We start from the raw sequence: 14,218 nt of genomic DNA, 5'->3' as shown, positions 1-14,218 counted from the left end.
GCAGTCTCTTGATAAAGTCAGAAAACATCAACACGCAGATTGCATCAATTCGAGGCAATAATTTGTTAAAAATCAAAGCCCAATAAACGGCCACAAACACAACGACTCATTCAATCTGTGATACTAGCAACAGTATTAGTAATCGCACAGAAAGAGCTTTCATACTGAATTTAGTTTTTAAATTTAATAACTTTACCAGAAAATTATCTGCAACTATGTTTCAGAAGCCTATCTCTGGGAAAGCTCCTTTCCCAGTCTACACACTGTTCTCTTCAAGTCAAAAGAAAACAAGCATCCATTTTTTTTTTAAAACTACACTCCACTCTTTCACAGGCATAAAGAGTATTATCAGGTGCTTTTTTGTTTTGGTTAGTGGCTTGTAATTCAGCTGTCAAACCAGGCATGGATGCAATCCTCAATGAAAAAGCTGCTACATCTCTGACCAGGAAACTTAGTCCAGAACTTCCTTCACTAAACCTTATACTCCTTTCATATGGACTTCAGTGACGGAAAGATAGCAGCCACAGCTAACAGGTGAAATTAGCATAGCCAATTATGTGCAGGTTATTATAGGCAGACCCATGCCTATGCAGCATGTATATAAACTCAGTTCCCAGTCTGTCTTCACTGCTTTGATTCTTATCTGTGCATCTTACTAAACTTCCTTTGCAGATCAACCAGTCAACTGTCAATTCACTGTTATATCAACAGAGAATACACACACACCTTAGTCTGAACGTAACACCACTGTCCCCTGAATTTCTGGAGAGGAGTAGCAGCAATTTCCCATTGAAAATTCTCCAGAAGATACGACAGAACTACCTTTCCTCTGACTTCATACTCCAGGCCTGCCTTCCCAAGTCCTTTTTGTTTCTTCTTCCACCAAAGAATCACCATAAAAAAAAAAAAAGTCTTGAAATCTCTTAGCCTAGCTTAAAGCTGAGACTGAATCAAGTACACTTAACTGACCTCCAGCTGTGGTTTGTTTCACTAGAGGCTATGGACAAAAAGAAAATTAAAACAAGCAGATGTCCACCTTCTTCCATAACTTACAAAGATCTCAACTACAAAGTCAGAATACATGTGCTCTCCCTTCTGTTTTCTCTTGTAGTCTAGATACATCCTTCTTATTTCCACAGAAGTCATATTTTGTAACCCTGTGACCAATCCTGACACCATTCTCTGGCTCTTCTGCGGGTTTTTTTTGCATCTTTCCTTGTTGGGTTTGAGAGAAATCTTGTATTCTGGCAGAGATCTTGCTAGCACACCAATAAAATGATTACTCCAGTAACTACTTCCTGTTAAGCCAGAGCCGAATATCAATCATTCTGAAGTATCACCAAAATCATTTGCTCATCCAGGCTGAAATAATGAGGTGGGTTTTTTTTCTTTTACGACAACAGAGTCCTATCCTGCCTTGTAATCGTATATTAAATGCAAGACTGCATTTTAGTGAATTTCATCTTTCCTGTTTTGGATCATCTTTCCAGCTTAGAGCTGTTTGCATGGATACATGTAAATATTTTTTATTTTTAATATTTTAATATTTTTTTTACCTAGGAGGCTTTTAAAAAATTTATTTAAAAAATGTTAATAAGATGTGTTAATAAAGACCAAATGCTATCAGGTACAACTGTTAATCAAATCATAGATTTACAGTCCATCTACACTACAACCAAGGCAAAGGTCACTTAGTTCATATATGCAACAACCTCCTGCACAGGTGAATACAGGATCAGGTGGTACAGGAAAAAATGTATTCTTAGTCCCTGTAACTATAAACTAGCACTCACTACAGTTTTCTGCTTATGGACCACAGCAACAAAAGCAATGTGATAAGGTGCACAAGCATTTTATACTTTCTTCTCAGCAGCTTCTCTAGAACATGATTTTAAAACTGTTGGAAGGTAGGTCAGGTTTCTCCGGGATGACTATTTTTTGCTAATCAATTAATTTAAAGAATTATTTTAATTTCTTATAACAAGCATCAGTCCTCCTGAGTAAAGGTTTATGCTCTTCACTGGCTGCTACTTCACACTTGTTTTTGCAATGACATCACCCTTCTCCAAGTAAATAGTCAGCTTTTCCTTTATTTGGACTTCCTGCCCTACTGTCATTGCTAGTGATGAGACATCATTGCTAAAATTCTTAAACCCATCAGTCCTCCTCTTAACACAGTTTGGCAGCCAGCTGGGCAATTTTCAAAATACACTATATTTTTCTCACCTGTTGTGCCTTCTGGCACCTCCAGCTTATCTCGCACAAGTTGCATGATATCTGACACCACAACCTGATGGTTTGTGTCTTCTTCTTGCTCTTCATTAGACTGGTTGGCTGTTGCAAAACAGTTGCAGCTTCCAGTTTCTTTGCACAGGATCAGCCTCCAATACCAGTAATCAGACATGAAAATGCTGTAAGTGGATTTCTGAAATTTAAAAACAAACAGAAAATAATTTTCTGCAAGTTGTAAGAAAAAAATCTAGATAGTTGAAAAAAGTTTCAAATCATTTTAAGACAGTTACATACAGATTATCATATCTTTGATTTTATGTAAAGAAAAAATATGTGGTTTATAATAACCGTTAATGGTATTGTACCCAAAATAAGAACATCAAGAGTCCCCTGTAGTTTCTCAAAACACTTATATCTTAGGTCAGGGAGCTAATCACAAAAAAAACCCAAACAATATACAAATATCAAATTACATATGATCTTAGTAACAACCGCATAAAGGTAAAATATATCTGTATCATATTTTCAGCAGAACAACTCAATATTAGCCTTAAAGCACCTTCTGAAACCCAGTTTAACTAGGTGGAAGAACACCCCCAAACATGGACTGTCAAAAACTAAAATAATGTAGGAATAGGTATTAATAATTTTAAAAAAACCCAATACTATGCTTTCTGCAAGGGCGTGTGTGTGTGCGTCCCTGAAATTACCGTTCAAAACTTTAATAAAGCAACTAACTGAAGGAAACCTTGACACTGGAAATGCGGCAGGAAGAAGAGACACTTTGGTTTCCAACACAGCACCCAGGTCCTTTGAGGCTACCCTCTTCCTGACAGGAAAAAAGGGGGCAACTGTTCCCTTAGCCTAGGCAGGACTTACTAGCAAGCCGATTTGTGCTTCCAGGTAAGAGAGAGAGCATGTTCTTTAACACCTGCAGGTTTCTCAATGTACAAGTACAAATGCTACAGAACTACAGTGATTTTATCCTTTTACATAAGCAAAAGTAATCTCCTTCTTGAAACTACAACTAAATCATCACTAACTGTAAAAGATTTCTTCCACATGAGCAAACAGCTTGAGCTTTCCAAATACTCTGAGTTGCTAAAAGGTATTTGGGAATTCTGCTAAGTGCTAGCAGGTGTCATTTCTTCAGGAGATCATACCACACCCCGAAATGCGCTTGTTCCTGCTCTCCTCCAGAGGGCATGTGGGCAGCAAAAAAAACCCAAACCAAATCACCCAAACCTCCAAACACAAGGACCTGAACATGCTTTTCCAAGTTTATCTGGAAAACGCCAGGCCCAAGCAGGGGAGATGTGCATCTCTTCCTTATCCAAAAAGCTTTATGTTTACCTGGAGAGATGCAAGATTTCCGTTTGTCCTACAAGCATCCAAATCCAAGTGTTTCTAGCGTATTTCTGTTTATAGCTGCTGATTAGCTTGAGTAAAAGCATCAATCCAGACCACGGATATTCACAATGATACATACAGAGATTCTCTACATTACACTTAAAGATGGCAGTTTTATAGACCTGAAGAAAGTAAATCCTTTTACATGAAGAAAGCTTTTAAAATGGAGTTACATTAAAGAAACGGCCAAAAAAACCCAACCCAAACCCCCTGCATTATTTAGCACCAGATCTCCCAGGAATCACCCAAGAAGGATACTTTATCACTTACTACTTTACTTCAACAGAAGAAAGGATTTCTGGATAAAACACTCTTCTTTAAATACTACCACAAGGTGCACCTTCTTCCCAGTTTAAAGACAGTAATTTTGTTTTATTTTAGCTAACTTAGTGCCAGTTTCCTCAGTTCTCCCTTTGCCTGTTTCCAGACTTTCAGGCTTGGCACATTTGTCAGAGGATGGGTAATGCAGGTAAAAGCAAACCATTCAACTCTTTCCATAGCTGCTTCAGTGTACATATCCTTCTTGTCACACAGGTAGTGGCAAACAGTTACAGCTGTACTAAAGCACATGCTGCTTGTAAATAATGTATGTAGTACATAGTAAGTACTTCTAAGCTGCACCTACCTCTGCAACTGTCTGACATGGTACGTGCAATGACGGGCACAAGCGTGCACAAGCAGGTACCAAAGCAGCACGTGCACAGGGGTTTTAATGAAAGAAGCATTTCATAGCACTTAAATGTTTTTCTCAGTTTTGTGGGAGTGGGGTGTGTTTGTGTGTTCCAATTACCCTTACACTTGAGGCATTAAATAAATAGATTTTACTTCTTAAAGCCACTTAGTAAAGTTTAAAGTTCTCCTGTCCAGAACAACTCCTTTTTACCCCCAAAACTGGGGCAGAGATGGGGAAGTCTCCTCTGAAGGAGACAGTAAACCCAAAAACTTCTAGTAGTTTTTCCCCTGCTTTTGTGCAAGGTGAACTGGAAAGCAGCTAGATGTGTGTTTCAGTAGCCAGCAAATTACTCTAGGAATAAATTTTTAACTTACTGCTTTTCCTTAAGGAATGGAAACTCCTGAAGATAACCAAAAATAATTATATCCAAACGTGCAGTTAGAGACACACATTTATGACCTTAATCCTAATTTAATTAATTAGTTTTCTGACCCACTCCTCATTTCGGTTTTAAGAGCAGTAATGTGAACCTAGTTTTTAAGCTAACAGCTCAGGGACTCAGAGGGCAATGTAGCTGGGGAAAAAAACATGGGAGGGCTGACACATAATCACTACATATGTCTGTCATACTTTCACAAAGAGAGGCAGCCTGTAGAGACATTCACAAAATTGACTTGACCAAGACTGCCTACAAGTAGGAAAACATAAAAAAAAAAAAAGACAGTAAAAAGCCAAAAAACCCCAACTTATTCTTTCGTCTTAAGAACCAATGTACAATGTTCCAAATGGTCACAGCATTCCTGACAGATACATGTCCACTCGGATTGCTGCAATGATACTGCAGGCACAAGTAGTTTTTCTTAACTCTTTCAAAACATCCATAGATAAACTAATTCCCTCAACCAGCATAAAAACTAGGCTGATGTACCAAAAAAACCACAAAAGACCCAAGAATGAAACCACCATTTGACATTTATGGGTCCGAACAACTGCTCCTGAATCCCAGTTCTGCATGCCAGTACTGCTTGTGTATTTGGGTTTTTCTGTTTTATTTTAAACCAGATTGTAGACAACAAAGTTGGTGAAATACCCAAGGAAAAGCAAGGGCAGAATTTGGATTCATTTGTTAGGGACTAAAGGCACTGGCAGACTTTACTGGCCCTGACCAGCCTCACGCAGGACCTCCACCCACGGACCCAAGAGCTGCACGTGTGTTCAGGCCAAGGCCTTCAGTCCCTACTTAAGCTAGGCCATTGGCGCGCCTGTCTACAGCCCTGTCCCTGGGCAGGCCTACACCGCAGCCCTGCTTTGAGTCCTAGCTCTGGGTCCTTTCACTTCTGACTGGATTCCCTGGAGGGAACAGGTCCATCACTCACTGGGTCAGGGTTGGCTGGTAGAGCCTGTCACCAGTGCCCAGTTCTGGCATTCAGACCCTGCTAGCAGTGCCCTGGTCAGCCAGTCTGTGCTGGGGCCACCCTCGGGCTCCTGCCACGGCTCCTCTTGTTCAGCATCCCGCGCTTGCTGCTGACACCAACTAAGGTTACAAGTTACACAAACTCAAAGACCTGCTTCTCAGCTTAGTGAAGTTTATCAAAATACAATTCTAACGGGGATACAGCAAAGCACACAGGAACATGTGGGACTTGGCAGAGCGCATCTGACAAATGTGATAGTTCCTTACCACTGTACGAAAACAGAGATACGCTACAGCTTTGGCACGTGCTCTAGGTTGGGAAGGAGGGAAAGCCTCCAAGAACACAGCAGGTACAACGGGTCACTGTGAACTCACAGGCACCATGTAAAAGCTCCATTCTCCCCCTGTGATGCCACTCATTCCCCAAGGGAACGCTACATAGGGGTCAACATCCCCCTATTTACTACAAGTAGTTGCCAGCTATTTTGGTATCGATTAGGTACACAGCATGCTTCACCTGCAAGGTCTGGCAGCATGCTAAGTGGATGAGCTTTGAAACTGTAGTTACTTATGGGGCCAATAATGCATTAATATGTAATATTAAGTAGTAACATGTATATTATTACATAGCACTCCACACTATTCTTAATTAAAGGTGTAAATGCCTTCTGAACTACTGCTTATGAAATTCAAACAATTTGAAAGCAGGAGTCCTATCTGAATCAGTCTGCACACACACTTCGCCAAACCTACTTCAGTTTCCAGTCCAAAATCCCCCTTTAATTCAAGAACAGCATTGCAAAGGAATTAATAATTATCTTCAAACGTAACCAGATTACATAAGGCATCCAGTTATCTCAGAAACCTAAATTCATATTCTGCAACCATTTCACCATGGCAGTTAAACCTGACTCCTAGGGTCCCCGTTGCTCTGAGTCAATATGCTATTACGGGATCACGGTGCAATTTCTTCAGCTGTTTCCCTGGTTATTTAGGCACAGCATCATTTCTAGTCAGGTGAAACACAAACATTGAAATATATCTCACTTGTAAGATCATTTGTCTGATACTTTCAGGCCTGTAAATTACCTTACTCAGCATTTAATCACTGCAACATTTTACCATGCTTTCATCACTGCTCCATTTAAGCCACTGGGGAAAAAGAAACCAACATATTTGTGTGGGGAAAACTGGTCCTAATTTAGCACCTACTAAGGTTTCACACCCTTGTTTTCCATATACACAATGACACTTTATTCCAATGCTCTTAAAGAAAAACTGTTTAATATGTTATCTGGCCTGAACAGGCAGGCTTAAACTTAGTAATTCACGAAGCTCAGTACACCCACATCAATAGAGATAGTGGAGTCCAGTTGATGAAGTAAGAGCTCATCTGTGTACCTCACTGGTCTCTGCAGGAGCATCGGACTGAGCTGGACACCAATGTCTGTGTAGTACTAATTAATATTTCTTTATTTTATAATGGATTAAAATACACTGAATAGCATTTAAACCCATCAATATTGTTTCTATGAGAATCTTAAAAAAAAAAAGTGCATTTATCTGGGCTGCAGCATTCTTTTCAATTTTTGCACTTTGCAACACGGGTCAGTCATTTTTCCCATTGCACAATACACAGGGAAAGCGCAAAAACCGTAAGACGCATACACTGTAGTTCCACCTAAATTGAGACATTACACTGAGAGGTGTAAGTTAAGAAGCTACGTGACCGATGTACATTCGGCATTCACTGGAGTACGAGAGACACACATCTGCTGAGGCTCATCAACCCCTCGCTTTGACTCGATAAGAGTCCAAGACAATTGTGGATGAACCTAAGTTTGTACGATGAAAAGTGCCACTTTTGTATACGTTATTGACAGAGTGCCACAAAGAATGAGTCATTAATATAAACAATAAAGCATTTTAGGATTTTATTAAAGCCTATTAAACTACTCAAGTTCTGCCTACGGAGATATTGTATTTCTATTCTTGCCCCTCCCCCAGCCCCTTCCCATTTTGTTCAGAAAGACGAAGAGGAAAAAACAGCAGCAACAAAGCCCCAGACATTCTCATCTCTCTCTAGGGCACATAGAATATCCTCACATGTTTTAAACCAAAATTGATTTAAAGACTAAATTTTTTCTCATTTGGAGCTTTACTGTGATCAACATTTAACTTGAGTACTAAGTAGTCTTTCAAGATAAATGTTCTCATTTTTTATTTAAAAGCCTTTCACAAAGCATTAGAAATCATCAACTGACTTATGTAGGAAATACTAATTTCAAAGAAATTGTAAGACTATTTAGCAAGAGCTAAACAGGCCTCTTCAAAGGAAGGAAAAAAATTATGTGTTTCATAAAAGAAATGAAAAGTTTAATAAATAAGAAAGCATCTGATAGGTAGCCACTTGTCTTCTGAGGAACACAAGTTTAAATGAAGTCACTCAGCTGTCCTCCTTCCTCCTTTGGGGGCAGCCACACAAGAAAAGTTTATTATTTGTTAGGTAACTCAGAATCACGCATCTATATTTTAAGACATCTAACAAAAAGAATAAAAAGGTAAACATACACACATCACAGAGGGCAGCCGAGTTGTCCCAAAGCTTGAGCAACCTTCCCTACTGCCTGCCTACACCACTGCAGACAGGCGTTGGAACAGCTTCAAGTACTCAGCCAAATTCTCTCTCCCTTTTCAGAGCTACAAGCCCAGCGCACACCAAGCTGCCCACAGACTTAGAGCAGAGCATAAGGGCAAAGGAACAGCTTCTTGCAGGTATTAAATGAAGTATAGACAAAGCCAGAATTTCCTCCTCCTCCCTCGCCAGCTGCAAGCATCCTAACCAAAGCTGCATCTCAAGCCCTTCAGAAATCTAGACCCTACACACACATTATTTCTACTTTGAATTCACTACAGGAAAAAGCAGAGGCCCTCACCTTTAGTATCGTATTGGATTTGTGAAGTGTCTTGCTGTCCATTTTGTACAAACTTCACGTTTAAGGCGGGTGAAAGATCTTCCCTATTTTCAGTTAACATAGCCAAAGAAAATCAGTCTGTAGAGTATTAATGTAGATGTGAGAAAAGCACCATATTACAGAATTCTAGTTGCCTAGGGATCATTATCAGCAGTAGCATAATTTCCTTAGTCTTTAAAACTCCCACCAAACCACCTACATTCCTGAAAACTGAGCTTTTGGAGTTGGGTATCCAAATTTCTTCTCCTCCCACCCCTTCATACTGCCCCCACACACCAAAGTTTTCTTTCCCACTCATTTCTCTTTCCATCCATGAGAAATCAAATAATCATTCTGGCCTGAACATGGTATCCTCTAAAATGGCACAGAGAGCAGTTCACATCTCTCAAATTGTTCACAGTCTATATCTGTTTCCACTCAGATCACGTCTATGAGATTTTTCTCAAGACCCCAGAGAATGACAAGCTAGGTTTTATTTTTAAATTAAGTCTGAAACACAATAGAAACTGACAATGCTATGCAGCATTCTGTGGAAAAGGAGGTGGTTACATGCTTGACCCCTTAAAATAAGGGGCTGATAAATCTCCCCGTGTTCAAGTTGTTCTCATGATGAACCCAAACTTCCATCTCACCAATGCATTATGACTGCACACACAAAGCTGTGACAAACCCCAAACGCAGCCACCAGCATGAAGACACTATGCAAATACCATTTGTTTAACTCAGAGGTACCCGTAGCCAAGCAGGCAAACCCTAGTTAACTCCCAAACTAAGTAAATTGAAAGAAGTAAAATATATGCTACTTTCCGAAGGTCAGTGATTACATGGCACATTCTGTTTATTTTTTATGTAATTATTATGGAAACAACATTAGAATATTAGCAGTTTCTCTTCAAATCAGAACTCAGAATGTCAAAGACCTTTCTCTGGAGAAAGCTCCTAGGACACCGTCTTTGTTCAGTGACCATGTAACAGGAGTATGTGCTTTCCTCAGCTTAGAGGACACAGGTCTCAGAGAGATCACTTGGGTCACTTCATCCCACCGACCTGCTGACAAACATATAATAGGTGTCCAGTTTCAAAGGGCTCACAAAACATCTACTCCACAAGTCCCTTCTCTTCCCCCTCCCGCCCAACCCCAGCTTGTCGCAGATCTAAAGCATTTTGCAATAACCCATAAAAAAAGCCCTCAAGACTCGTAGCTTCAGCATTCAGCCTTTCACCATAACACACACAGGAGAAAAAGGCATGGCTGAGATCTATAGCTCAAGAAACCTTCCCTACTGCTTGCCTACAGAGACAGCACTGCCAACGTCCTGTGCCTGCAGAATTTGTTGAACAGAAATACAAGATAAAGGAGAACCTTTAAGAAAGAAGAAGTAAGTTCTCTTCTGATCTATTTGGGATTTAATTTTCTGTTAAGTAACCGTGCTGAATGCTTCCTAATGAAGTTGTTAGAGATTTACTTAGCAGTGTCATTTTGTTAGAAATAGCAATTGACAACAACCTTCATCTTGAAAGGAACACTGTATTAAAAGCTGCAAGTAGATGTCCATTTTAAGATGGCTAAACCTGGTATCTATTCTGAAGCTCCTGCAAAGCCTCAACAGGGCACACAGGTGGCTGCTTTCAAGATTGATTTTACAGACATCTTCGTCATTAAAAAAAGCCATTCCATGCAACTTCTGTAATTACTTTTGTATAGTCCAATCCTGAATCAGTGAAGCATATCGCTTCTGGAAGCCATCCGACACACAAGCATTTCAAAGTTCAACGGAATAAAATCACGTGGATTTACCCCAGACCTCCCTACAGAACTGATAAGGACAGGAAAGAGGGCTGTGTGGTAGCAGCCAGGCCCAAAACACAAGAAATGGCGCTCAACATCAGCACGTATGAAAACAATGCTGAATCCTCTACTCTATGACTGTGCCTTTATTAGGCATGTGCTCTAGCACCTTCTTGAATTAGGGTCCAAATCAATTTTTTTCCTCTCCCCTCCTACTTAAATGACAAGACATGTGCTTTTGTTTAGAATGGTGTTCTTAATTTTTAAATATGCTAACCAAATTTACACTGGGTAAGTACATTTAATAAACACAGATCCTACTGCTGAACATTATTTTGACTGTTTCACTCCCCAAGCCAGAAAGGCTGCACATACACTAATAAACTCTGAGAAGCATTTGAAGACTGTCATAAAAAGGCAATCTATAGATCTTGTAGAAAATTGATTTGGTTTCTTTTTATTTGCTTTCTGACCCTATCCACATTCTCAGCTATTCTGAAATCACTAAATCAGACTGGCTTTAAATATGAAATAAAGGGTTTGCAAGAGCAAATTACTGCCAAGTCTATAAAGATAAGTTTTACATTCTTTTTCAAGGTTTTCAGCTAAAAATATCTTTAAACAAATCTTTCTTTCTGGCTTTTAGATTGCGAACACTTAAGTCTCCTTCCTTTTGTTGCTACAAAAAGAAACAGAAGTAACAAAAAAAAACCCCAAACCAAACAAACAACAAATCCACAGACAACACAGCTGCCTAATTTATTTTTAATAGTCCAGCCCAAGTGAAATACAGAAAGTAAATAAGCACCACAAGCTGCAGAAACATCCTTACAGTCCGTGTGATTAACCATTGCAGGTAACACCAGCCAACAGAACGCCGTATCTAAAACATCCTCTTCATACCAGGGGACCGCTTTGTCTCCAGACCCAGGATGCCTCGCTCATCTGCTACGAGCCGGGCGCCGAGGCAGAAGCCCCGCTCGCACCGCACGGCGCCGGGCGGGATGCGGCGGGGCAGCCCCCGCCGCCCACACCCCCGGGGAGGAGGGGGCATCCCGAGGCGCCCACCGCGTTCGTTCCTTTATTCCTCCGTTTTCAGGCAGGTTACCGCGCTTGCCTTTGTTTTCGCTTCCTCCCCTAACCCGGACCTATCGCTACGAAACTGAAGGTGGGCTAAAAAAAAGAGAGAAAGAAAGAGCACCCACACACAGAAAACCCCCACCGAGGCGTCCCGGTGACCAGCGGTTAAGTCCCACCGCCGGTGCCCCGTGAGGGGAGCCCGGCCGGCGGCGGCACGGGGCGCACCCCCGCCCGCCCCTGCCCGGGGCGCTGCCCGCCCTCCGCCCGCGGGGGAGCGCTGCCCCCAGCAAGATGGTGGCGCTCCCCGGCGGCGAGCGGAGGCCGGGCGGGCGGTGCGGGGCCACGAGGAGCCCGCCTCCACTCACCTCGGCACCCTGCCCGGAGGACCAGGTGGCCGCTGCCGCCGGCGCTCAGCAGCTCGCCCGGGCGACTGGGGCAGCGCCTCCCCCCGGGGCCGGCGGGGCGGCTATAGCAGCTCGGGGGAGGCGCCGCGGGGCCCCGCCCGCAGGCGGGAGCGGCGGAGAGGGGCTGCCTTTTGTCAGGGCCTCGTTCCTCTCCCCAGCGCCGTGCGAGCTCCCGGGGGAGGCAGCCGGAGGCCCTTTGTGTGGCGGCGCGGGGAAGGGAAGGGGGGAGAGGTGGAACAGCTCCGCGCCGGCCCGGGCCCGCCGGCCGCGCTTCCCTTGAGCACCTGTAACGCCTGGCCCAGCCCGCCCCGCCGCCACCGGCGGCCTCCGCCCGGGCCAACACCAGGGGCGACCCGCAGGGGCTCCCGCCTTCCCGCCCTGGGGCCTCGGCGGCTGTTGGAGCCCCGCTGAGGCGGGGCGGGTGGCACCGCCGCGCTTGGCGCCGCACCCAGCCGGCCTGGTAACGGGGGGTGTGCGGTGACCTGCGGGCGGAGCCGCCCTTGTCCCTCACGGCCGCCCACAGGTGCCCGCGGGGCGCGGCTGCCGGCGGGCGGGCGGGCTCCGCTGTGAGGGGCTGCGGCGCGGCCTGGTGAGTGAGGCACCGCCGCCTCGCAGCGGTGAGCCCGGCTACAAAGGACAGGTGTTCACCAGGTGGGAAGTGTTGGGGTTAGGGTCTTCGACGTGCCTTTTTCTAGGAAAAGCAGTTATTTCCAGGAAAGTAGTTACTACTTGTAGGAGTGTCGCCTCATCTTTTTAGGAAGCTATGGGGATGGCGCAGCGGTGCCATGCGGAAGTTTTGCAGCCTCGATTCTGCCGTGTCCTGGTATTTCGATGTTTGGCTTCCAGCGGTTTATCTTGCTTTTATTGGAGTGTGTATATGAAGATAATGGCACTTTTTGTGTTTGCATCTTGATCAGGTAATTGAACAGCTAGAAGTGGATTAGTTTTCCCATTATAAAAAATAAAAAAAGCAACAAACCAACCAGCAACATGTATTTGCTTTCTTATGCAGGCATCCCCAAACAGTAAAAGCTTTGCCTATAAGCAAAATAGTGCACAGCGTGTGCTTTTGTGCGCTAGAAGTATGAACATGTGGAGAACAGGCGGCGCTGAGAGGGGGCGTGCTTCGGGGGAAGCACCCAAGATGTGTGTGAGTGACCACACTGACTTTTCCAATCCCTTCTCCTCTCAGGCAGTTTCATGCTACTCTCTCAACGTCCCTGCAGCAACGCTGCTGGTTTACATTCACGATCGCCAAACTGTACATTTTGGAAACTGAATTTTTCAGGAATAGTATTCCAGGACTGAGGGCTAAGGGTGGTTACCACATATTTCTTGTTCTTTCTCGTTCTCAGGTGAGGGGCATCTGAGTTTTAGAAATGCATCAAATGACAGAGGTATGCTGTGTAGACCTGTCTTCTTAATAACCTGAAATGCTCTTTCTTAAAGCCCAGTGACCCAAGGTAGTGTCAGGAAATGGCTTACAGAAACAAGGTTTCAGTATCTAGCAGCTTCTTACAGCAGCTTAACCCAAAATGCAGGTCAAACAGAACCTGAGATGCAAGTAGGTAATCAAGTCACCTTGGCAGCAACCATGCGCTGTTATCCATGAGATACCCTGTGCTGCAGTATGCCTTGGGAAAGAGTGATGCTGCGACACTTCACTGCAAAACAGGGGACTCTGCAGAGAAAAAAGTGCAGATTCAGGTAAATTGCACTTCCCCCGCCCCCCTTTCCCCCGTACCTCACAAGAATGTTTTCAGTGTTGGTTGAAAAGATCTGGTTGGCTGTCCAGGGAAAAGGGCCAATTAACAATATGAAAGAGCAGGGAGGACACCTTAATTTGGAGATACTGTCAAAAATCCCTTTGAAAGAAGAGTCTGTTAAGCACCAGGGAGACATCAATAAAATGTATAATTTAGATTTCAGTTCTGTTTTGTGTTGCAGGCACTTTTTGATCTCTGTCCTTATAGCTACCCCTATAGCATTAAACTAAACAGAGCTAGGGTTTCAGCTTAAGCCACAGCATGTGGTCATCTTCTGTACTGTTTCCTTGGTGGTGGGGTCCCCAGCATGGTTCTGTCCTAGCAAATTAGCAGTCTCTGAAGCAATTCCCAGCACAGCTTATGGGTTGGTGTGGGCCAGGGGCCATTCCCAGCAGACCGTCCGCATGCAGCTGACCTGTTTTGGGAGATAAGAGAGTTTAGTTGTGTATATGCAAGCTGTGTTGTGCCAGCTGGT

General features: G+C 43.4%; 1 protein-coding gene across 12 annotated transcripts in view; it reads right to left on the bottom strand.

Annotated features, from left to right (window-relative positions):
• The window catches only part of MCF2L (MCF.2 cell line derived transforming sequence like), a 164,320-nt gene extending 152,291 nt beyond the window's left edge, over positions 1-12,029 (bottom strand). For 11 of the 12 annotated variants that reach the window (XR_008820008.1, XM_056327193.1, XM_056327197.1 and 8 more), the window contains exons 1-2: positions 11,939-12,028; positions 2,227-2,425 (exon numbers count right to left, since the gene is read on the bottom strand). Coding sequence is in view for 11 of the 12 variants with exons in the window: in XM_056327193.1 (XP_056183168.1) it covers positions 2,227-2,404 (178 nt within the window). In the remaining variant the exon portion in view is untranslated. Of the gene's footprint in view, positions 1-2,226; positions 2,426-11,938 lie in introns of all 12 variants that reach the window. The other variant, XM_056327209.1, reaches the window with a different exon arrangement.
• Between the last annotated feature and the right edge of the window lie 2,189 nt (positions 12,030-14,218).

This window comes from Falco biarmicus, chromosome 2 (assembly GCF_023638135.1).
Source record: "Falco biarmicus isolate bFalBia1 chromosome 2, bFalBia1.pri, whole genome shotgun sequence".
Taxonomy (NCBI): domain Eukaryota; kingdom Metazoa; phylum Chordata; class Aves; order Falconiformes; family Falconidae; genus Falco; species Falco biarmicus.
Note: the sequence above shows the minus strand (reverse complement) of the source record. Positions and strands in the feature narration are given on the sequence as shown.